The 25147-nt window shown below is 44.4% G+C and overlaps 1 protein-coding gene across 2 annotated transcripts; it reads left to right on the top strand.

Moving 5' to 3' along the window:
* The first annotated feature begins 200 nt into the window (after nt 1-200).
* G3BP1 (G3BP stress granule assembly factor 1) lies at nt 201-24477 on the top strand. 2 transcript variants are annotated; one of them, XM_068161967.1, is made up of 12 exons: nt 201-307; nt 12621-12734; nt 13881-13962; nt 14272-14445; nt 17561-17651; nt 18140-18233; nt 18601-18805; nt 19166-19267; nt 20156-20267; nt 20682-20807; nt 20917-21026; nt 21576-24477. In XM_068161967.1, the coding sequence occupies exons 2-12, from the start codon at nt 12640-12642 to the stop codon at nt 21780-21782; spliced, it is 1398 nt and encodes a 465-aa protein (XP_068018068.1). In that variant the 5' UTR covers nt 201-307; nt 12621-12639; the 3' UTR covers nt 21783-24477. The 2 variants fall into 2 exon arrangements, with proteins under 2 accessions (XP_068018068.1, XP_068018063.1); XM_068161962.1 differs by having other exon boundaries at nt 20896-21026.
* Nucleotides 24478-25147: the final 670 nt, after the last annotated feature.

The following is a 25147-nucleotide window of genomic DNA, read 5'->3' as shown; positions in this document are numbered from 1 at the left end:
CCACTGCCCATTGGACTTACTAAGTGTCGGTCACTCTTACTGCTCCCGCGGAGCCGGGCTGCGTGGTTGGTAAACTGAAATGCCTTTCAACTATGTGCCCACCACTTTTGGCGCTGTGGGCCAATTAGTATCCGAGTGAAGGCGACCGCCGCTCTTTGATTGGCTAAGGGGCCTCCAGTTGGGGTAGGCTGCGCGCCGGATATATCTAGCCGGCTGCAGAGCACGCCGTTGCGTGAGGTGCTTGTCGTCCGCCGGGCAGGCCTGTGGTGAAGCGACGCCTCCCGCTCCCGTCCCGCTCCGCCCGCAGGTGAGGGGGGAGGGTCAGCGGCCGCAGGGAGAGCGGCCCGCAGCCACCGGCAGGGCCGCGGTCTGTGAGGGAAACCTGGGGGCCGCACTACACGGTGCTTGGCCTGAGGCGCAACTCCCCCTCCCCCCCCCCCCCCCCTCCTCCCTTCCCCCTCCCATTCCCGGTAGGCCGCGGTCCGTTGGTTGGGGGTGGGGGGGAGGAAGGTGCACCCACTCGCGTCCCCGGCGCCGTGGTGGCTCCCGCTGTCCTGATCTCGGCGGCGCTTTGTGGCGAGCGCCCTCCCTCCTGACCCCGTTGTCGGGCTTTCGCAGCCCACTGTGGGACTCTGGAGCGGGGCCCTGAGGCGGGAGGAACCTCCTGGTTTCGCGGCGCCCTCTGAGGCTGCCGAGGCGGGAGCGGGACACTGTGGTGCGCTGCTGGGCCAGCAGTTACCTGGAAGAGAGCGTTATGTGGGGGGGAGGAGATCGATGGGGGATGGGGATCGACGGGCCTTCATTGTGCGAGTCGAGATGCGGAGCTGCGAGCTTTGTTCTCGGCTTCACAGACTCCGATGTATTTTCATCCGCTGGCCTTGCTGGGGGGTTGTCGGTTGGGTTTTTTTTTCTTTCCTTTTGTTTGGTTTTGGTGTTTGTTTGGGGTTTTTTTGAGAGGAGCGGGAGCCAGGCATGAGAGGGTCCAAAGCTTCGCGTGTAGCTAAGGTGCTCCCTTTACGTAGTTGTAGCTACAGATTAACGCAGTGATGTTGGGGTGGCCACATAGCGAGGTCATGCGTACAGGTGTATCAGTTGGTAGGTGTCTTCCTTGCTCAAACTTTATAGCTGAAGAGACTCCCAATTCGACCAGGAGGAGAGCGTCTATCTTCCTCTGACTTCCCGCATGACCTTGGTGGGATCCGAGATTAAGCCAAGATTTAAAAGCGAAGTAGTGCTTGAATGAAGACTTTCCAGCCTTTTGTAAGACCCTAGATACACTCGCTGGAGGAAAACCAGAGAATAGGCTTCCATGCATCTTTGAGATCCATTTTCTCCTGCTCTTGATGGCCGGATGTGTTAGTCATCCTCACTGGCTTTACCTGGTGACCTTTTGTGGGGAGGGTTGCAGGCATCTGATAAGTGTACCTTACAAAGAAAGGGATCCTTTTTAATTCAGAGTTGGTTGCAAGCAGCATTTGCAGCAAGCCGCCATCTTTCCAGTGTATGCTATTTTTGTCTAGCCCTGTGCTCTCACAGCCAGGAGTGACAGCTCTAGGAAATGTGGACCCTGCTACCAAGCTCTGAAAGCTAGTGCTTCCAGGTGTCATAAATCAAACGTGGTGTCTGTATGTTGGATTGTTTTTATCTAACAAGACTTTTTAGGTTGGTGTCTTAAAGAAGTGCCTAAGTTGACAGACAAAAAACTGCATTTCAAACCTTTTCTGATGTCTTAGACCAAGTTTTCCCTTCTTTTATTCTCTAAAGAATAAGCCCAATAATGTTAAATAGATACTTCCTTAATACTGGTGGTAGCATCTCCACATCCTGTGAACAGAACTCACCTTTTTCTGGGGTGTTTCACTCCAGATACTTCATGTGAAGTTGTGACTCTAGCTTTAGAAAACCCCAAGCTGTAGTGGACAGAATATACAGCTGCATTGAAGGCTAGCTCTAAGTATTTACCTGCTTAAGGTCTCGTATCCTAATGCTCATGGAGCATCTTTGTGATTAAGATCTCTCAATTTCTTTGATACAATCATGTTCTGGGAGCTAGTTTGCCCGAAAGGCAATGTTAAAACATGCTGGGAAGTGTAACTGCACAAAATCTATTAGGAAAAGAACCATATCAACATTGGAACCTTTACAAAAGTGTATCTTAGCTTTAAATGTAAAATCCTCTATTTGAAAGGATCCTGTATGCATCAGCCACTCAGTAGTGGTCTCCACTTCTTGACTTGTATGAATTGGGCAACTATGTTTTTATGCTAGGTTGCATTATTTCAAGTGTTAACTCCTTGAGTTGAAGGCTAGAAAACATAATTAAAGTTAAGGTGGAAGACTTGGTAGACAAGCTTTTCTTTGTCTATGTGGGTCAGGTATAAACATCAGGATCTTCTGTGGAATCATTTTCATTTGCAGTCTTAAGAAACATCCAAACCCTACAAAAAACCCTCCTTGTTTGTACACCGATTGTAAGCCCACTGCTCTGCTGTCTGTTTTGCTGTTGGCACAAAAGCACCAGTAGAGTTCAGCACAGCTGATGATACTTTCCAAGTTTCAACATCCTAATTTTAAACATGAAATCTTTAGGTGCCTGGTGAGACAGCAAGTGCTTTATTGGTTCAGAAAGCTTGTTTGCATTTTAGCCTTGAAAATTGTAAGGTGAACATATATAGAAGTGAAGATTATGTTGCTATACATACATAGGGATATTTCCTTTCATAACAGTACTGTCTGAGAGAGCACTCATAAGATTAACATAAATGGCTTGTTTCTTGAGTTGGAAAACACTTGAATTGATTATTGGAGTTTTTAATATTAGAACCTGGGCCTTTCTAAGTAATGTGATGGAGGAAGAATCAAAGAGGAAATCAAAGTAGAGCAGGGCTCTGGCAGGGTGGTGCTGGTGATTATGCTGACATGGTCTGTTGTGCTTGAATGAAATTGAAGGTTAAAATGCTAGTTTTGTCTAGAAAACTGGATACTTTTTAACAGGTACCTATATAAAATCTCCAGAGCTGAAGTAATTGTTAACTCTTTGCTGAAACTGCCAGTAGACTTGATTGATAATCTTTGGTACCTCATTGAGTGGTTAGAAAAATTCCTACACTAATCTTCAGGTCCAGATTTCACTGTATGAAGCCTGAACCTCTTCCAGAAAGACATAGCTGGTGGAGTACAGCTTTCAGAGCTACATTATTTGGGCTCTCAGTTGTGTACAAATAATCTCTAATGAACCTGAATCTCTGCTGAGGCAAACATGAAATTCTGTATTCTGGAATGCTGGTGGCCATCTTTCATTTTCCTCTGCACTGCTCTCTACTGTTTTCTCATTTCACTCGGGACTGTTAGGCTCACTTTCTTGTTTTGGAGTATCTAACCCAGTAACAATGCCATGATGGATCAAACTTAAGTGTTAGTATCCAGTTCATACCTGAAATTAGCTAAGAGGGATAGAGGTGAGAGTTCACTCTTTACAGGTATCTGTTGCTTGGCGTGCAGAAAATGTTTTGTGAAACCTTAATCCTGGTGACTTCAGTCCAGGTGGGAGTGAGCCTGAATTTCACTGTAATGTCTGTGTAGTTTGGGGTGTTCTGATCTTCCTCTTCTGCTTATGAGTAACTTTTACTTTTGACTTTAAAAGCTGCAGTGGAGCCAAATGGAAAAATTGCAGACCTAAGAGAAGAGGACCAGACCTGCTGCCAACTTCATCGAGTTGTTGGAGCAGCTCTTGGATGTCAAAACAAAACCTGTTCTAATGGCAAAATCATAGGGTCTGTGTAGCTACTTTTTCTTGAAGCAGTCTGGAGAGCCATACAGGCATAAAGCTGACTTAATTTTTCATTTAAAAAAGTGAGTAAATAAACCATTCAGACTAGAACTGTCCTACCACTCTTGAGGATGAAATAGGCATGCTTAAAATGTAATTTTACAGAAAACTGACTTCAGATTGTAGGGTGAATGAGGTTGGAACAGGCCCAGTTAGAATTGAGAAAATCCTTCACCCAGGTGCAGGGGAAAGTTTGCTCAGGAGAATCTGAGGATTGCTTTTAAAAAATTGAAGGAATTTCTCTGAATTCTCAAGGGTTTGAGAAAACTCAGTTAATTTTCTTTATGGACTTCTGTCAACTCACTTGCAAGGGCCAATTCTTTTTCTGTGATGCTAAATGCAGCATAGCTATCTTTCTGTGATGGTATGAAGTGTTGCTAGTTAGGCTTAATTAGCCTTAGCTTAATGTTAGAGCAGTTCCTTTACAGCAGCCTTGCTTAACTGTTTGTTAGTGGTAAGATTATTTCCAGCTTTTCCTCTATCAGGCTGAAGCAGGATATGAGCAGCTGCATGAACTGTTGTAGTACAAAAAGGAGAGGAGATGAGGCATATTCCATTCATTTTGGAGCTGTGTGTCTGACATACCTAGCTACAGCTTCTCAACAGCTGATGAGTGGACTTCTGGAAATTGTTGAGTATACAGACTTGAGGCTCTTTTGAGGGCAGGGTGATCAAATTGTCTAAACCTGCTTTTATTGGCTGACCTACTGCAGGTGAAGTTCTCATGAAAAGTCCCCAAGTAGTGATTGAGCTTCAGGTTGTAATTCTAAGTGAAAGTCTGATTTTAATTGCAGAGTTCTGCCACAGGAGGAATTTAGTGAAGTAGCTCTCATCCCAGGGCTTGCTTTCTTGCCTTTTTGGGCATCTAGAGGTACCAGAGATTGCCTAAAACCAAACAAAAAGGCAAAGCACCAAATTAGACACTGGGGATTAAGTAGCAGGAGCTTATATCTTTGTTTAGTTTAGAGCTTCCACCTCATCTGCTTCATATTGTCTGTCATGAGTAAGAAACTTCTAGTGGCTTGCTGAGAGATGCAAAGACTTACTGAGAAATCTAAGAGACAATTTTCACTTCTCCTATCCTAAATCTGTAGGGTACATCATTGAAACAAAGGCAATAAACTGCACATGGAACTTGGTGTGCTGATCTGTGTGTAATGTCAGAAAACTTTGGTGTGTATGTGTCTTCTAACCATCAGTGTTTTTCTCCTGTGACACAGTGCAGCAGAACTTCCAAGAAATAATGCTAAACACCGTAGCTGCAGTTGAAAGGGAAGCTCCAGGTAACTGGCTACTGAAAGGGGACACTTGCTGGGTTGTGGGCATAGGGCAGTTGTTACAAACAAGCTTACAATAAAACCTGTTTCTTGCTGCTGGATTCCAGTGCTCCTGCTGCTTCTGCAGAAATGCTATCCTCCTCTTTGTATGGCTACTTTTTGTGGTGTTGAATAGAAGTGATGATTCTGTGGTACAAAGTAGAAAACTGGAAGCCAGTTGAGACAGCTTTAAAAAGGAAGGAAGAAAAAAGCCCCAAACATTAAAACTGTTCCAGCACTTGAGGAAGGTGAACTTGAGAGGAGAATGCAAGAAAACCAGCTCTGTGGGAACCTTATGATACCACTTACCTTTTAATGCCAAATTATGAAGATTATTCTTCTCTCCTTTTAAATATGACCTAACTTGCTTTGTGTCTGTGGACCTTTATGCTTCTAGCTACAGGAATATTACCTAGTATCTTTTTCCTTCCCCTGATAAATGTTCCTTTACTGATCTCATCTACCTTAACATAGGCTTTAGGTACTCTTCTTTGTGTTTTGTTTCTTTGCTTTTGAGCTTCAAGCTTGAGAACCCACATTTCTCTGAAATGATCACTGTTCTTTTAGAGTCTGAATGCTAGCAGTTCATCTCTCTTGCTTGGCAAAGCTGAACAATACAAGCAGCACTGAATTTTGTCTGCAAACTGGCAGACTCCATCGTATCCATCAATTTATGGCTCACATTTAGGTTTGTTAGCAAAAACACGGGCTGACTTCTAGAATGACAGCTCTTCTGCAGCAATTCATGACTTGTTTATTTGTATTCTAGCAGTGTTTAAAGGGCTGTGCATTGCTCCTGAGTAAGGCTTCCCATCTGCCACTGGCAAGCAGAGGGTGTTTTCAGTACTAGCATGGGCACTGTTGACTCTAATTCTGAATTATTTTTTCTTAATCCTGTAATGAAAATGTTTTTCTTGTGCTTAAGTTGGGATTGATTGCTTGGATACTTTGGTTAGAAAATAGATAAGCTTCTAATTTGAATCTTCTCATCTGTATGTTGATGTAGTGTCTAGCTTTTCTATAGTGCCCTTTGTCAGTGTATCTCAAAGAGCTTCAGAATGGGGTTCAGGTGTTGCTCTGCCTTTCTGCAGCATCAGGATAATTAAGCACAGAGAAAGCTGTTTGCCCAAGGATACAGCCTGATTATTTTATTTAGGATCCAGCTCCTTGTAACACCTCAAGTACCCTTGAACTTGGACCCTGTCTTTGTAGACTGTGGCTGTCACACAGTAGACACTAGTCGCTGTAGCGGGTAGAGAAATGTCTGTTAAGTTTGAAGAACCAGATCTGTGGCTCATTAGGTGTTGCTTTTGAAGACTGAAGGCTCTTGTGCCTGCATATGTCTAGCACTTCACACTGCTCTCATCTCAGCTGCAGAGTGCCTGTTTCTGGATGTTCCTAGCGAACATGTATCTTACAGACCATCTTAATGTTTCCAGGAGATACTGGTGAGAGCTTCTGGCTGTGGTAACCTCACAACTTGTTCCAGTATTTCAAATATTTCATTATTCATTGGATAAGTTATCCCATCACTTATCTTTCAGGCTGTGGCTTCTAAATGTCTTGCCTCCTGTGGGAGGGTGCAACCTTTAGGATAACTTCTTTCAGACAGAGTACTTCTGCTCTGAACCTCTCCAGATACAAAAAGTTGAACTGGTTTTGAGCAGGCAACTTTCTATAGCGGCTTCTGTATAAAGCATGGGCTGCATGGCTGTGACACTGTTCCCTGTGACATTGCCCACTTCTGCACCCAGTGGGAGGCAAGTAGAGATATATTATTTTAAAGGAGATTAGTGTTTTGAGACTAAGTTTGCCTACTTACTTGAAGTGCTTTTTCTATGCTTCATAATTTAGGCTCGAGGTCAGCAACTGAGCTTGCTTTTTTGTTGCCATTCAATAGTGAAAGCTGTATCATGCTGTGATGTGAGATACTCTTATCTGGTGCACTGTAGTGTATGTTACTCTTCCTACTTGAGCAAGCTGGTGTAAGAGCATTAATCCCCTGTTGAGATGGGCGCTGGAATTTGCCTAGTGATGCATGTTTGTGTTTTGTTGTTGTCCATATTTTCTGCCTTAGTCACACAGGTAGCAGCTTCTCTTTTTGCTTAGACAGCAGCACTAGCAAATGCTAGTTACTTGAATGGTGTGGAGAGTTGGTTTGCTTTGCTTTTGTTGTTTAACTTTGAGTCTAGATCATGCCTGTTGGAGGAGTTTGGGGATTTTTCTTTGTGATTTTATTTGCACTGTTTCTCTTTTTGTCTAAGGCAGCATTAGTACCTGCTTCTAGTGCTGGTTACTCCGTACAGATAAATGGTTTGGGCTTCAAATGTGCTCACCTGTTGCTAAGCAACCTGGAGAAATCCCAAATGACACTTAATTACACAATCCTATTAACTATTGACCAGACCTTTAATGTCCAATGAAATTGCTGGTTGCCAGCTTTGTAGTGTGGTGTGCTTAGACACACACACACCACTTTTCCATGCAAGCTTTTCTGGGTGTTTTAAGTTTCCAAAAACCCCTTTTATGTTATGGAATTAATTGATACTAAAATGAGGGAGCAGTGTTGAATTAGAAGTTTGACATTCTGGCTTAAAGGGGAAATTTCTCTTCATCTCAATTATGCATCTGTGGCACCATCAGAGCTGCTTTTGTATCATGAAGAGGTACAGTTGTAGAAAGGAAAGATTTGAATTGCATTTCAAAGAAGCTGATGGGGTGGTTGGAAAGCGTGTCACAGCTCTCTGACATCATCTTGGGTGGTTAAACCTATAATTAAATGGACAGATGGACACATGGGGAGGGTGGGAGGGATGGGGGCGAGATGACTGTTTTGGTACCTTGTAAATCATCAGTAAATTTGCTGACGACACCAAGTTGGGGGCAGGAGTTGATCTGCTGGAGGGTAGAGAGGCTCTGCAGAGGGACCTGGACAGATGGGCAGAGTCCAAGGGCAGGAGATTGAACACATCCAAGTGCCAGGTTCTGCACATTGGCCACAACAACCCCATGCAGTGCTACAGGCTGGGGGCAGAGTGGCTGGAGAGCAGCCAGGCAGAGAGGGACCTGGGGGTACTGGTTGATGGCAGGCTGAACATGAGCCTGCAGTGTGCCCAGGCAGCCAAGAGGGCCAATGGCATCCTGGCCTGCATCAGGAACAGTGTGGCCAGCAGGAGCAGGGAGGTCATTCTGTCCCTGTACACTGCACTGGTTAGGCTGCACCTCGAGTCCTGTGTCCAGTTCTGGGCCCCTCAGTTTAGGAAGGAGGTTGACTTGCTGGAGTGAGTCCAGAGAAGGCCAACAAAGTTGGTAAGGGGTTTGGAACACAAGCCCTATGAGGAAAGACTGAGGGAGCTGGGATTGCTCAGCCTGGAGAAGAGGAGACTCAGGGGTGACCTTATCACTCTCTCTACAACTACCTGAAGGGAGGTTGTAGACAGGTGGATGATGGTCTCTTCTCCCAGGCAGCCAGTACCAGAACAAGAGGACACAGTCTCAGGCTGTGCCAGGGGAGATTCAGGTTGGATGTTAGGAAGAAGTTCTATACAGAGAGAGTGATTGCCCATTGGAATGGGCTGCCTGGGGAGGTGGTGGAGTCACCATCATTGGAGGTGTTCAGGAGGAGACTTGATGGGGTGCTTGGTGCCATGGTTTAGTTGTTTAGGTGGGTTGGATTGGTTGATGGGTTGGACGTGATGATCTTGAAGGTCTCTTCCAACCTGGTTTGGTTTATTCTATTCTAAACTATGAATTTGTGGAGATGGGCGTGGCTGCAGCATCAAACAAATCACCTTATAGCACACAAATAGCCCCAAGAGCAAATGTGAACTGCTGTAGGCTCCTTCCCTTCATCTGCTGTGTAATATTCCAATCAAACAGGGCTATGAAGGGGTGCAGTAATGTTGGATTTGAAACTTTCTTGTGTTGAACTGCCAAGTCAAAAACACAAAAATGAAGATATCAGAGAAAGGTGTGAGGACAATGTTAAAGACAAACCATTTAGAATATGGTTCAGTGTTAGTTCTGTTACTCTGATACTTTTCTTGACAGATGATGTTTAAAACTGCCACATGCTTTAGGAAGTGACTTACTTCAGTGGGGTCTTTTCCTCTGGCTGGTTGCATGAGGCTTAGTTTTGTATCCCCTGGTTGTCCTTAGGGCCTGAGCATTGTGTAATGTACATTAGAGAGATTTTTTAATAAGAGACAAGATCCAGACTAAACCCCTTCTCTGATATTTTTTTTCTTTAATAATAAAAATAAAATGGAGTTGAGGCAGCAATGGTTTAGTTCCCTGTCACTGTAGCAGTTGGGTGGGAAAACACTAACGGATGCTAGCTGTTAAGTATTCTTAGCCTGTTATCTTTCAGACTATTGAGATGCCATTGGGTTTTGTGGACCTAAATCTGAATTTATGTAAATGGCTCTAATTTACATAACTGTACTTTAGAAATGGAGTGCCTAGCATTGATTTTCTGCCAAGTAGGAGCATTATGACAGATGGTGGAATTTTCCACCAGCCAGGTGATAACCGCTGCAAAGGGGATATTTGTCTTTCTGTAAATCTCTTGGCTTAAGGAAAGGGTTCAGTGATATTGCAGAGCTGTTCCAGTGTATTTGTTGTAATTTGGGTTATCCAATTTGTTTTACATCCATGGAGTGATAGGAAGGCATGTTTATGAATGAATCTTTAATCAGCTGATTTTCAGTGTTTCTTGTCAGTCCTCCCCCTCTCATCATTATCTCAATTGACATGGAAATGTGTGGGTAAGCTTCTATCAGGAGTAATGTAGTGACAGTTCAAGCCTTTGGTACTATTATGCTGTGGGCAGCACAAATGGGGTATAAAATCTTTGCAGTTATTCTTAGGTCAAGGAATACCAGAGTAAAATTGCTCATGAGTAGTAGGGAGTAAGTAATCTCTCTGGAGATGCTTGGCTTCTATCATTCAGGTTGTGCTGGCTGGACAGCAGGAACAGATGGCAACTGGCAGCGTAGCAGCAGGTGCAGCAGGAGTGAAAACAGATTGTTGTCCTCTGATTAGGTCATGTAAAGGTTTTTCCCATTTCTTTTCAGATCTGCATAATGAGAACTGGGCACTCAGCTATTCCTCATTCCATGCTAAAGTTAGTTCTAATAGATTTTGCACCCTAGCAGTAGGGAAGCATTTTGACTTGATGTTTTAGCACACAAATCTGACACAACTAATAAGCACAAGACACTTGACTGTCAGTGTCTTCAGTACAGCACTGGAACAGCTCAGAACAGCAGTGAAGTTGGTGTGCTTAGTGGGTTAATGCAGGCAAGGACTCACTGAATAGTAGCCTGAAAGCTTTTGATGAATGAGCTGTTGGGGTTTGAGTGCTACAGGTAGCAGTTTACTGTTGTGTAGAAGTTAAGCTTTGTATATTAATATTCTAGAAGCAATAGAAAAGAATTCCCCAAAGAGCCTGATTCAGCACTTAACAGAATTGAGCAGAAAACCTGCCTACTGACATCTGTAAAAATAAGATTTCCCTTGAATTCCAGAGGAAATCAGTCATTACAAAGACATAAAATGCAACCCCTGCACTTTCCTCATCCTCACCTGAAACAGTGAACAAGCAACATGTGTATGTTCTGTGTAGAGCTCTTGTCCTGCTCCCACTGGTATCTTGGGGTGTATGGCAGGAGTGGCTTCTAACTGCAAACTCTCAGTGCAGAGGCAAGTTTTTTAACTGTTGTGGAGCAGTTCAGTCTTGCACTGTCAGTTAAGCTGAGTGGATCTAAAAGTGCAAATCTTGTCTGCCTGCCATTTTAATTCCCACTGCTTTAGGGTCATCCTGCCCTTTGTAATGACAGAATTTCACAAGTGCTTGACAGGAAGCAAAGTTAAATGAGGAAATCAGTGGTACCCACAATTTATTCTTGCTTTACTTGTGGGTTTTATTTCCTTTGCTGTCTGATAGTACACTGTGGGGATCTAATTTAACATGCACTAGAAGGCAAACAAGTTGAGATCTCTGAGGTTTTTGTCCCCTCAGACTGCCTGGTCTCAAACATCTCTGTCTGTAACATGACCCTTGCAATTCAAAGGCTTCTTCAAACCCACAGATACTTCCTAAAAGGAAAGTAGTCTGCAGAATTTGAGCATTTCCTGCAGGCCAGTATCACTTTCTGCACAGTTAACTCTTGAAAGTAGCCTCAAAACAACCAATAGCTTTGGGATGTATTGAAAAGCCTTGTTGAACTCTGGATCAGTTTCGCTCTTGTCCTTTCTGCATGTTGTCATGTAAGTAACACTTCCTCATATGGTGGTAATAATTCTAGTTATACCTTTTGGGTTGAAACTTAAACTGCACACTTGCTAGGGTAGGAATCAGTGTGCTGTATCTTCAGCTAAGCTGGATGCAATGCAGGTTGTCCATTATTGGGTGGGAAAGTCCTTTGAGCTGCATGTGGTCTTTTTAATGCCCTTTTTGGTCAACAGCTGCTGGGCTCACTGCAGAAAGCAGTTTTGCTAGCTCTTTTGTGTCCACAAGGCAGGGCCTGAAAACAAACCATCATATATAGTCTGTGATGCATCAACAGCAAAAGGATCTGTTGAGCACCCATCCTGCTGTCTGTTGGTATAATTGAGTATGAAGCAGAAAACCTGGTATCAGTCTTTTTCCCCTTCCAGATTGAACCTGTTTTGTATGAGTATTTGAAAGCAAGGAAATACAGGAATGTGCTTCAGTTTTGACTGATCTGCCCTGCAGGTACATGTGGTGTAATCTTCCTGCAAAGATTTCCCTTTTGTAACTTGCAGATCTGTGGAAATTAGGGAGGAGGTACCTAGGTCAGTTTGTCCCTGCACCTGGATGGTGCTATCCATTTGTCTGATCCTCTGGATTTAAGTAAGGTGACCTGCTGAGCTTTGTGGAATCAGGGGTAGAGCAAGATGGATTTGTTTCTAGCATAGTAATTTTGATATAATCTGATATTCCTCTACAGTATTTGTCACTTAGAAGCAAGGACTGTGCTGCTAGATAAAAATAGATTGGACTTTTTCTGACCTTTTGAAAATGCCTCTAATACACTAGCACAGACTTTGCCTTAGAACATCTGACTTTTAATTCTGATTGTGGAGTCAAGTGAGGTAAGTAGAACTGGGATCGACTGTAAATGACTGAGCTACTTAGTAAATCCTCTTGAAGAACCATACTTGCTTCCCACCTGCTTTTTACTGTAGGATGATTAAATGCTGGCATGTTAGGAGGTAGTCTCCCTTACCCATGTGGCCTCTCCCGCTCCTGGTTTGGTACCCAGCAGTCTTCTCAGCACAAAAGTCTAGTGACTGAAAATGCATTGGTGTTAAACTGCTTACTGTGGTAAAACAGCTGATGGGTTTTGGTGCTTGCTTTCCCCTGTGGTTATGGGGTTTATGCTATCAGTATGTGAACAGCAGCCTGAAACTCTTGTTTTATGGAGCTTTTTGAATTCTTCTTCCCATAGTTTTCAGTTGACCAAAGAAATGGTGATGGAGAAGCCAAGTCCCCTGCTGGTCGGGCGGGAATTTGTGAGGCAGTACTATACCCTGCTGAACCAAGCACCTGACTACTTGCACAGGTAACATTCCCCTTGATCATCCCTTTTGCTGTGGGAATTTCTGAGTTTGTGTGTTAAAATTGGTGAATAAGCTTATCTCTTGGCCTGCTGTATGTGTACACTTAAATCTGATTTACTCTAGGTGTAGTTTGCCTTAAATCTTGCTCAGCAGTCTTGAAATGTGAATAATAAAACTTGGAGGCATTCTTTCAATCTGTATTCTGATTGTTACTGGAATGCTGCTAGATTTGTTCTAAGCAAGCCAAAAGAAGTAATGTAAATCAGAAGTGTGGTGTTTGCTGCTTCTAGTTGTGATCAATATAAATTGAAGTTGGATAAATGTTACTTAGCTAAGCATTTTTGTAGTTGTGTCTTGACACAGTGCCCCCTAACTAGGGGAAAAACATTGAAAATGATTGTTTGCTTGTGTGTTGGTGTCTCAGTCATAGCAGCAGTGATTTGATAAAGAAAAGTCAGAGGAATTTTGAATGTACAGACAACTACAATCTGTTATCTAAACAAATTGGTTCTGTTTGATTTGACAAATATCCTACATTGCTAGAACTAATCTCCTTTCTGAAGACAACACTATGTTTTGCTGTGCTAGAAGTAGCTAGACAAATATTTGAAACCTTCCTTTTTCCAGTCTCAGGAACACTGGACAGCTGACCTTGTCCACTGGGGCAGGAAAGTTTACAGTGTCCTATGGAATTCAGGTTTAGTCCTTTTATCTTCTAGCAGAATGTGATCCCTTGATGTTCATGACTATTTAGCTTGTAATCCCTCAGTGAAAGTGGGAGCTATAGCTGCAGTCCTTCCCTATAGACAAAATAAAAAGTACTATAGCTCCTTGCTCAAGCTTTTAAAGTAGAGCTTGAAGGGAAGCCTTCAGCATCCTGGATATTGAAGGCACTGTGTTGCTTTAGGGACCTTGTACAGAAAGGCTCCTTTGAGACTCTGGGTATCTGATATGCCTGAATGCTACAGTTTACACAGGAGAGCTTTGCATTCTCCCCTTTGATTAAAAGCCCTAAAGTCACTGAGAGGTTAATAGAATTTGTTCTAATAATTCAGATAGAGAGTTGTTTATTCTTAGTGCACTCTGATGTAGAAACTCAGTCTTCTTAGATAGTAATGCTCAGTGTTAAAAGTATTTCTTTCCAACAGGTTTTATGGGAAGAACTCTTCTTATGTCCATGGTGGCTTGGATTCTAATGGAAAACCAGCTGATGCAGTCTATGGGCAATCTGTAAGTGCTTAACAACCCCTCTTTTTCTCACCTTTGTGGTTAAGAAACACATCCAGCTGTGATTTATCCCCCTTTGTCCAAGTGCCTTCCCTTAAAAAAGGGGGAGACAAAGCTATGTAAACAGCAATAGTTAGACAAGTACTTTCTTTAAAGTGAATAATGCAAAATTGCTTATAAAACAGACTTTGCTGCTGCTGAATTTTCTCTCTTGAGTTAGGGAACGAGTTCTGAAACCACGTTTTCTGGGTTTGCTTTCTTGGAAAGCCAGAACGTCTTCTGCAGTGCAACATCTGTGCTGTTCTTTCACAGGATATCCACAAGAAGGTGCTGTCATTGAACTTCAAGGATTGCCACACAAAGATTCGCCATGTGGATGCCCATGCCACCCTCAACGATGGTGTTGTAGTGCAGGTGATGGGAGAGCTCTCCAATAACATGCAGCCCGTGCGCAGGTTCATGCAGACGTTTGTACTTGCACCTGAGGTATGCTGCAGTGAGGGCTGCTGTTGTACTGCTTGTAATGTGTCAGGGTTAATGAGGCCTGTCTGTGGATGTGGTCTACCTGGACTTCAGCAAGGCCTTTGACACTGTCCCCCACAGCAAACTGCTGGCTAAGCTGTCAGCTCGTGGCTTGGACCACTACACTCTGTGCTGGGTTAGGAATTGGTTCAGTGTTGGGATCTGAAGGGTTAGGCTGGAAAGTTTGCCACAAAATTCATCAGTGTTCTGCAGATTCCTAGGGAGATGGCCCCACTTCTGTGTGGTGACATGTTCATCTTGGATAGCAGTTACAGTTGTAAATATCCTAACATTGGCTGCTAGGTATGTGCAATGTAATGTGTTTTTTTTCTTCAGCATTTTAAAGTTATCTTTGATTTATCCCCGCCCCCAGCAACTGATCCTCTTGCTGGAAAAAAATAGCAGAAGAGCGTGTTTCCTGTCATTTGGTGTGGCCAACAGGAACAGGGAGGTCATTCTGCCCTTGTACTTATAGTTTCATAGTTTCATTCAGGGTTGGAAGGGACCACAAGGATCATCTAGTTCCAACCCCCCTGCCATGGGCAGGGACACCCCACACTAGATCAGGCTGGACAGAGCCTCATCCAGCCTGCTCTTAAACACCCCCAGGGACGGGGCCTCGACCACCTCCCTGGACAACCCATTCCAGGGTTTCACCACTCTCATGGTGAAGAACCTCCTCCTCACATCCAGCCTGAATCTCCCCACCTCCAGCTTCATTCCATTCCCCCTAGTCCTATCACTACCTGATATCCTGAGAAGTCCTTCCCCTGCCTTCCTGTAGGCCCCCTTCAGATACTGGAAGGCGACAATTAGGTCACCTCGGAGCCTTCTCTTCTGCAGACTGTACAGCCCCAACTCCTTCAGTCTGTCCTCATAGGAGAGGTGCTCCAGCCCTCTGATCATCCTCGTGGCCCTTCTCTGGACACGTTCCAGCACCTCCACATCCCTCTTGTAATAGGGGCTCCAGAACTGGACACAGTACTCCAGGTGGGGTCTCACCAGGGCTGAGGAGAGGGGGAGGATCACCTCCCTCGACCTGCTAGCCACACTTCTCCTGAGGCAGCCCAGGATCTGATTGGCTTTGCGGGCTGCAAGTGCACACTGAGAGCTCATGTTGAGCTTTTTGTCCACCAGCACCCCCAAGTCTCTCTCCTCAGGGCTATCCTCCAGCCAGTCACTGCCTAGCCTGTATTTGTGCCTGGGATTGCCTCGACCCAGATGCAGGACCCTGCACTTGCTCTTATTGAACTTCATGAGGTTGGCCTGTGCCCACCTCTCCAGCCTGTCAAGGTCCCTCTGGATGGCCTCCCTTCCCTCCAGCGTGTCTGCTGCACCACACAGCTTGGTGTCATCAGCAAACTTGCTGAGGGTGCACTCAATGCCACTGTCCATGTCCCCCACAAAGATGTTGAATAAGATAGGTCCCAGGACTGATCCCTGAGGGACTCCACTTGTCACTGGCCTCCACTGGGACATGGAGCCATTGACAGCCACTCTTTGGGTGCAGCCATCAAGCCAGTTCCTTATCCATCTAGTGGTCCACCAATCAAACCCATGTGTCACCAGTTTGGAGACCAGGATGTGGTGCGGGACAGTGTCGAAGGCTTTGCTCAGGTCCAGGTAAACGACATCAGTTGCTCGCCCCTCAGCTATTAATTTTGTCACCTGCTCATAGAAGGCCACCAGGTTGGTCAGGCAGGATTTGCCCTTGGCAAAGCCATGCTGACTGTTCCCAATCACCTCTTCACTATTCTTTTGAGCGAGTAGTGACTCCAGGAGGATCTGTTCCATGATCTTTCCAGGCACAGAGGTGAGACTGACTGGCCTGTAGTTCCCTAGTTCCTCCTTCTTGCCCTTTTTGAAGATGGGGGCAATGTTTCCCCTTTTCCAGTCTGTGGGGACTTCACCAGACTGCCAGGACTTTTGAAATATAATAGAGAGGGGTTTAGCAACCTCATCTGCCAGTTCTCTCAGTACCCGTGGGTGTAACCCGTCGGGTCCCATGGACTTGAACACTTTCAGGTTCTTCAGATGATCACGAACCTGAACTTGGCACTGGTTAGGCCACACCTTGAGTCCTGTGTCCAGTTCTGGGCTCCTCAGTTTAGGAAAGATGTTGAGATGCTAGAATGTGTCCAGAGAAGGGCAACAAAGCTGGAGAGGGGTTTGGAGCACAGCCCTATGAGGAGAGGCTGAGGGAGCTGGGGTTGCGTAGCCTGGAGAAGAGGAGGCTCAGCGGAGACCTTCTTGCTGTCTACAACTCCCTGAAGGGAGGTTGTAGCCAGGTGGGGGTTGGTCTCTTCTCCCAGGCAACTAGCACCAAAACAAGAGGACACAGTCTCAAGCTGCACCTAGGAGTGGTTTAGACTGGATTTCAGGAGGAAATTCTTCCCAGAAAGAGATTGGCCATTGGAATGTGCTGCCCAGGGAGGTGGTGGAGTCACCATCCCTGGAGGTGTTTAGGAAGAGACTGGATGGGGTGCTTGGTGCCATGGTTTAATTGGTCAGATGGTGTTGGGTGATAGGTTGGACTTGATGATCTCTGAGTTTTTTCCAACCTGGTTAATTCTGTTCTGTTCTATTTGAAGATACAATCAAGATTTTCTTGTATAAACTGCTGACTGGCATTTGAGGGGGCTTTTTAAAAATAGGCCTCTTTTTTGAACAAAACAATTCCCATGACTGAAAAATTGCTAATAATTGATGGGATAAAAAAGAAGAGTGTTGCAAGATCACTTTATTTTCTTGTTTGGAGCTAAGGCTTGATACTTCAGATCCCAGAAAGTTGTTCTTTTGTTTCCCAATGTTATAAGCTATTAGAATTAAAGGCACTAATAGGATTAACTTTTGTTCTCCCATTGTTCCCTGCATACTTGACTTGATAGCATGATGCGTATTTTGGGGCTTGCTTTGTTTGTGGTACTTGGTTTATTTTGTCTTCTTTTCTTGTTTCCCTGAATAACTTTGGTTTAATCTTACATGGGAAGGATGATTTGCTCAAGCTGTTGGGTTTTTTCCCCCCCCAGTTTTTACATGATGTAATTTGAATCAGTTCCTCCTTTTGATTTGCTTGTAGGGTTCTGTTGCAAACAAGTTTTACGTCCACAATGATATCTTCCGCTACCAAGATGAGGTGTTTGGTGACTCTGACACTGAGCCTCCAGAGGGTAAGTAGCAGGAATTTTTAAAGCATGGTTCCTCTGGTATTTGTTTTGAGTCTGTATCGACACTCCATTCCCAGACCAGAAGAAATCTTGCTGGAGAAGACACAGCAGCATTAAGTTTCATGTTCTGCTAGGTTTTTTGCCTTGCCTCTGGTTTCCTTGCACTCCAGTGAGCAGTTGTGACATGCAGATGATTATTTTTCTGGCATATTCTTTTCTGTTAAAAGAACTGTAAGCCTTATTTTAGCAGTTGCAGTTAGATTTGTAGGCTATAAATCTGCTTCTCTGAAGTATTTGGAACATGTTTGACCTTGGTCAAAACTGAGTAAGCCGAGTAACAGCAGTATAAGTGAAGGTTTGTTCCATCCTGTATCTTGATAATGCTTCCCACGTGCAGAGTCTTCACCTGTATGTTGTGGAAGATATCTTATGTTTGAACCATGCACTAATGAGATGGTTGGTGTGTTTTTTCCTTTTCTGACTTGATGTAGAATCAGAGGAGGAAGGGGAGGAACCTGAGGAAAGACAGCAGACACCTGAGGCTGTTCCTGATGATACTGGTGCTTATTACGAGCAGACTGTCAGGTAATAACATCTTATGCAACATCTGACTTCACCTAATAATACAGACTGCTTGTAGGACAGGTCAAAGGAGTGTGTTGCTGCTCATGACTTTTCCTTTCACTTAAAATACCGGGCAGGTGAAACCTAAGTGCTGTCAGGCTAAGTGTAGCGACTGAATTTTCAGTAGATGTGATGCTTTTGCTGCCCTGTAATGCAAGTGAAATTCTCATGCCTGTGCAGCGTGGCCTTTAAGGCAGATCAGCCTTGTTCTTCCTCTCAAAGGTGAGATGTCTGACTTGTCTTGCACAAGTAGCTTTCCTTACCTCCCAATCATAGAATCACATGTAATAGCACCTTTTTTACTTTTTTTTGTGGTGCTGTGTAATAGCAATGACATTGAGGAACACCTGGAAGAGACAGCTGCAGAAGCAGAGCCTGAGCCAGAGCCGGAACCGGAACAAGAACCTGAACAGGAGGTGCAGGAGGAAAAATCTGAGCCCGTCTTAGAGGAGTCAGCTCCAGAAGAGACTGTGGAAAAGAGTCCTTCTCCAGCTCCTGCTGATCCAGCTCCTGCAGTGCAAGAGGACTCCAGGGTAATGATAGTGGATGGCTTTTCTTCCTAGACTTGGTGGTTTCATCACTATGTTGGCTCTCCTGTCTTACAGAGTGTGGTCCTCTCTCTGGTAACAGATAAAATATCAGGAACTAGAAGTGTTTAAACACTAATTCCAGCCCTCCAAATTACTCTTGTGACCATTTGCCTCTTTCTCATTAGTTCTTGTACAGTAACAGGTAGTCAAAATTCCACCTAGTAACTAGTGGGTTAAAATTCCAGGAGCTAAGGTGTATTTGGTAGGTATCCTGCATCTGTTAGCTGTACCAGAAATGTATTTTAGAAGGATGAAAGCATCTGAAACTGAGTTCCAATCTTTATTTTTTACTTATCCTCTCAGACATTTTCCTGGGCATCAGTAACCAGTAAGAACCTCCCTCCCAGTGGAGCTGTTCCAGTTTCTGGAATACCACCTCATGTTGTGAAAGTACCAGTCTCACAGGTAGGAATTCAGCACCTAGAGAAGCTGTAAGTGCTAAACAGGCTGACGGTAGACTGAGGTGGGGAAAAACAGTGTGAAACCTGCTTGTGCATGGGCTGAATGATCACATTCCAAAGACTTTGAAGGTCTGTGTTTCCTGGTAGACTTCATTAATGTTATTCCTTGGCTTTTGGGTTGAGAAGGAGTTTTCTCATGGAGGGGAAAAAAAGGGGAGTGCTCACATGAGAGGCTGGATGTACCTGCATCTAAAATGATTGCACCCTCCTAACAACAAGAGGCAACTTTTCTTTTTCCACTGCCTGCTCATGAATGAGGTTTTGTGATGAGGGAGTTTCATAGTATCATAGTATCAGTCAGGGTTGGAAGGGACCACAAGGATCATCTAGTTCCAACCCCCCTGCCATGGGCAGGGACACCCCACACTAAGACCAGGCTGGATGAGGTTCTGGCCAGCCTGATCTAACCACCTCCAGGGCTGGGGCCTCAACCACCTCCCTGGACAACCCATTCCAGGGCTTCACCACTCTCATGGGGAAGAACTTCCTCCTCACATCCAGCCTGAATCTCCCCACCTCCAGCTTCATTCCATTCCCCCTAGTCTCTCCCCAGCCTCACTGTGTCTGCCTCACTGCCCCACTTGGGGCAGACACTTCACTGTGTATAACTGAGTGAGGTGATGTTGAAATTCTGACTTGTTCGAGTGACACTTTTGCTTTCAGCATATTAGCCAATGTGAGCTAACAGGCATTTTAGTTACAAGTCAAAAAGAACTTTACCTCCACTGTATTTTCAAGTTACTTTATTAACATCTTGATAGTGGACTCTCAAAAGCAGAACTCTGCTCCTATCTGATTCTTTCCTGTTATCTCTCTTTCTGAATCTCTACAGCCCCGCCCTGAGGCAAAGCCTGAATCTCAGACCCCACCTCAGAGACCTCAGAGGGATCAGCGAGTGAGGGAGCAGCGAACAAGCATCCCACCGCAGAGGGGTCCTAGACCAAGTAAGAGAAGCTACAAAGATCAAACTATTCACTGCTATTTGAGGGTTTGAGGGGAAGCAGTATGACAACTAAAGCATTTAAAATCTCATTAGTTTTGTCAATAAATGAATTAGCTCCCCTTTTTTAGATATGGTTGTTATAGGTGAGCTTGGTTTGAGTGTTTGTCAAGCTTTAGAGCTGAATTTTGCTAGCATACCGTTGAGGTATGTAGCTTTCTACTCAGGTGTTTGGCTTCAGTCAGGTATTAAGCAAACAGTTACAAACTGTTTGTAGAAAACTTTCCTTTTCTTATACAGATGGGTAAAATGAATTCTGATTCTTCTATAAGGTGCTGATGTGGACCATGGCTTGATTGTTTAGTGTTTGTTGTGGGGATTGACTCTTCCTTAACCAAATTTTACTTCTTTGATCAAGTTCGTGAGGGCGAACAAGGAGACGTGGAAACTCGCCGGATTGTGAGATACCCTGACAGCCATCAGCTCTTTGTTGGGAACCTCCCCCATGATGTGGATAAAACTGAACTCAAAGACTTTTTCCAAAGTAAGTTAATGCTTTGCTCAGCTTCTGGGGCTTGGGGGGGTTGCAGCCATAGGTGTGGCCAACAGAGCATTCTAATGTATGACCCAAGAACTTGGCTTTTCTCTTGCAGGCTATGGCAATGTTGTTGAACTCCGCATCAACAGTGGTGGAAAGCTCCCCAATTTTGGGTTTGTGGTGTTTGATGATCCTGAGCCAGTTCAGAAGATCCTTAGCAGCAGGGTAAATAAATTTCTAGCCAGTGTGTTTCGGTCTGTTAATAACAGACAATGCTTTTTGGGATTACTCTGAGGAAAAAAATGTTGGTCCCTTTGGCCTTTTTTGAGCATCTTACAGGAGGTATGATGTTTTTCCCCTCCTGTTGTTAGGACTTGTGCAGCACTTGTACAGATTGAGTCTTTTGTTATTGAAATAGCTACTAACAAATTAGGGGAACATGAATTTATTCATTATAGAGCTTTTTCACCCAATGGGGAGTTGCTGAGTTCCACACAGGAAGCAGGTAAATACCTTTCAGGAAGGCAAGGTAGAGTCTGACCCTACAGACAAGTGGAATCTTGTTTGGTAAACAGACTGAGAAGAGCTGGAAAGGGAGAAGCTGTACAAGTGTGCAGGTTGAAAAGGGTTTCTGCTGGCAAAGGCAGGGGCTACCTGCTCAGCTTGACTGCAGTGTGGTGGTAGGCAGTGAATCTGGATGCACCACAGGTGCTTGACCTTGAAGAGTTACTGACGAGTCATTAACGAAAGGACCTTTTCTTCTCCTGTTTGCAGCCCATCATGTTCAGGGGAGACGTGCGCCTGAACGTGGAGGAGAAGAAAACGCGGGCCGCCAGGGAGGGCGACCGCCGGGATAACAGACCACGTGGACCTGGAGGCACTCGTGGGGGGCTGGGAGGTGGGATTCGAGGGCCTCCACGTGGAGGAATGTCCCAGAAGCCAGGCTTTGGAGCTGGAAGGGGGATCGGGCAACGCCAGTGAAGGCATGCCGGATGTTGACACGGTGGCGCAAACCCTCTCTTCCTGCCGATTTGTGAATTTCAGCCTTGGGTATCTTGGAATGTGGCCCTAGCCTGTTAGAGACTGCTACGTTTGATACTATTTTGGCCCTTTTTGGTTTGTGTTATGGTTTTGTGATTTTACTTTTTTTTTTTCCCCCTCCTCCCCCTAGTCCTTGTCCCAGATTCCAGCTTTGTGGAACAACGCTTTAGGCAAAGTGGATTTTCAAAGGAACTGAATCTTTTTCTTCTCTTGGTTCACCTCAAACGTAACGGACTGGATTCTCTTTTTGGTACCAGTGGTTGGTTGGTTTATTATTTTTTCCCCTAAAGGAATGTCTCTTTAATTTTTTTTCTTTACTTTTGGGGTTTTTTTCCCTCTCCCCCCCCCCCCCTTCCACCCCCTCCTTTCTCCTGAATTTGGGTGCATTTCAGTCAGCGGAATGCCGTTTCACGTGCATGTGTTCAAGAAGCCTGTAGGAGAACATAGTACTTTTTGGCAGGACAAGAACTCTCGGTGATACATTTTTGGAGGCCATCCGAACACCCTCCGGTCTGGAGACGCTGCCACTTGACAGATTTGACCTTGACCCCTTTTCTCTCTTGTGGCCCTGTGAAAGTGGAATAATGGCTGTCTGTAGGCTCTCTTCTTCTCTTCTGTCGTTCTTTTGCCACATCGATCACGGAAAGGAATTGGAACTGCTGTTTTTACCACTTCAAAAAAGAAATGCTTTGGTTTTGGATTGTGGGAGATAGGTTTTTAAACTGTCTAGAACTTGACTCTTTAAAACACTTTTCCTGAACTTGTGAAATGAATTTTTTTTTTGTTTAATTGAAATAGGGAAGGTTTGGTGGTTTTGGGTTGGGTTTTTTTTTTGCTTGTTTCCTTTTGTTTTGGTTTTTTTGTTTGATTTCATTTTTTTTTGGTCCATGTTTAGGTTGTATTTGTATAAAAAACAAAAAAAAGGAAAACAAACAAACAAAAAAAAAGAAGAAAAAGCAAAATTGTTGTGCCTTCTATTTATCTCTCATTCCAGTCTTGGCAAATTGTTTAAAAAACAAACAAAAAAAAAAAAGAAATAATAAAAAAAAAATTAATAAATAAATAAAACAACAAAGGTCTAGATTTGCTTTATCAAGAATATGTTGGGAGGTTTTTCCAAGGGGAGGGGAAAAGAGAGGTGCTTCCTTCAGTCACTAGGTTTATTAGGTTGGAGCTGAAGGGGTGGTTTTGTTTGGAACAGAAGGGATTAAACAAAACAAGTCCTTTGTGGAGGCAGAATTGGATAGCTTGGAGTTGAGGCTGGGCAGGCAAAAGTTCAGCCAAAGTCTCCCAAGTACCTCGGCTGCGTCCTTGACAGGTCAAAGTACTGTGTGAACTACAAGTTGGTTTCGCAGTTTAGGCCTGAATGTCATCCCCTGCTTAGGCATTAAGGTCATCCCCTGCTTCTGCCAGACCTGAAGGGGCACAGGATGACTCTTGTTGGAAGTACGGAGGGTTGCCTTGATGACTCTTGTTGGAAGTACGGAGGGCTGCCTTGTCTGTCCTGGTGTTCAGGAAGGTGTTGAACGCTCCCCACTGCCTCTGAATGAAGATGAAACTGAAAATAAAATGCAGAGCTGTGATTCCAGTCAAAGGTCTGGTGAGGTTGTACAGCACAAAGCAGCGTTACTTCTGTGATAGGTGATCTTAAACATCCGGGTGCAAAGGACAGTTTGGAGTCCGCAACAGACCTTCAGATCTCTTGGTAATACAAAAGTGCTGCTCTTAGCAAGTTTGCTTGTCTGTGTCAGAATCCATTGTTTCCATGTTTTGCTTGATTAATTAATATAATCACTGTGCATATGCAGTATCTCCCTCTTGAGCTTTGCTTGCTTTAAAGCTGGAGCAAAGCTGCCCTTGCCCAGAGGGCAGATGGGTATTACCTGTTCAGAAGAGTAATCTTTTGCCTTCTTGCCAAACTCAGTGGCTGAGTGTGCTTGCACTAAGTGGCAACAGAGTTTTGGTTTCAGTTTTGCTTCCTTTTCAGAGTTCTTGTGCTATGTCTCCATTCCATCCTTACAAATGTGTTCTCGCATTGACTTGCTTAACAATCTGTTCCTGAAGACTTAAACATCTTGATGAATTGGAGGAGAGCAAAGTGTGCGAGAGCAGTGGCTGTGGAGTGCTCTCACAGCCATCCTACAGGGAATACAGACTGCTTCCTCTTGTGGTGGTTACTGGTACTTTTTTGTTGCTGTTCACAAGAAAAGCTTTCTGTATTTCTCATATGGGGGGGACTGTGAGGTGAAGGTATGCATGGAAATCTCCCACTGAGCTCTGTCCGTGTTGCTCATGAAATGGTTTTTTTGTTTGTTGAGGTTTTGATGTTCAATCAGAGACTCCAGTAACAGATTTCACTTCAGACTTATCAAAGTCCTATTAACAGAAGATTTTCTAGCTCTTAGCCTAATCTGTAAGCACCTGTAAGCCTGAAACAGTTGTCTGCAGTGGGAGTTGGACAGCTCTGGCTCATTGTGTGGTTTGAAAGAGCTGAGGAATGTCAGTGAAGAATTCATAAGCCTGTAAGGTGAAGTGTGTGCTTGTTTTTCATTTGATTCATACTCTCTGTTCACCCAGAAAGTGATGTTCTTGTCCAAGATGACAGGCAAAATAAAGTATTGACATAAAAGTTTCACTGGAATGTCTCATACAGAAATGCTTTTCAAAAGCTGTTTGTGTTGACAGCATCTTGAACAAAATGTAGAGTGACTCAGTATTTGCATTTTGGTTGTTCTGTGACTAGGTAATAACAAAGTCTTACTGAACAGACCTGCTGTCAAGTGCCACGTTGACCCTTTTGTTTAAGCTTAATGGTAACCTGCAGCCCTCCTGGTTTCCCTTGCATGCATCAATGAAGGTGACTATGAAGTCGTGATCAGGTTTAGCTCAGCTGGATGTAGTGAGCTAGAATAGCTACAAGAAGGCTAACCTCTGATTGACCACGGTAGTCTGAATCCTGGAAAGAAAATGCTCCAGGGAAGTCTTAAATAAGGCTCCTCCCTGCTGGCACCTCCTTCAGTTGAAACAATGAGGTGGTGTTTGCTGAAGTGCTTTTGATGGCCTAGCGCTCAGCAGGGAATAGGAGAAGGTTTGGGCTAACCGTAGGCTGCTTTTGCACCCACACAAGCCATCTGGACAGCATCTGGAGCGAAATGAACCTTACAGCTTAGTGATCTGCCCTTCTGAGAGCACAGTGCTTAATGTATGAGCAGTGTGATCTGGCTATAAAGACAGGTAGAAGTCGGGCTGCTTCACTGCATACCACCTGGGTCAGCATGGGAAGCCATGCTGCACTTCCTCTGGTT

The sequence above is a fragment of the Melanerpes formicivorus genome, unplaced genomic scaffold, assembly GCF_026170545.1.
Source record: "Melanerpes formicivorus ecotype bairdi unplaced genomic scaffold, bMelFor1.0.p_v2 SCAF_2, whole genome shotgun sequence".
NCBI lineage: Eukaryota > Metazoa > Chordata > Aves > Piciformes > Picidae > Melanerpes > Melanerpes formicivorus.
This window is presented reverse-complemented; position numbering and strand designations above follow the sequence as displayed.

Bases quoted from the DNA above. Each gene is read 5' to 3' on its own strand.
- G3BP1 (XM_068161962.1), top strand. From the start codon at position 12,640: ATGGTGATGGAGAAGCCAAGTCCCCTGCTGGTCGGGCGGGAATTTGTG. The intron at 17,652-18,139 runs GTAAGTAGCAGG...GACTTGATGTAG, and splicing joins TGACACTGAGCCTCCAGAGG to AATCAGAGGAGGAAGGGGAG. The intron at 19,268-20,155 runs GTAGGAATTCAG...GAATCTCTACAG, and splicing joins TGAAAGTACCAGTCTCACAG to CCCCGCCCTGAGGCAAAGCC.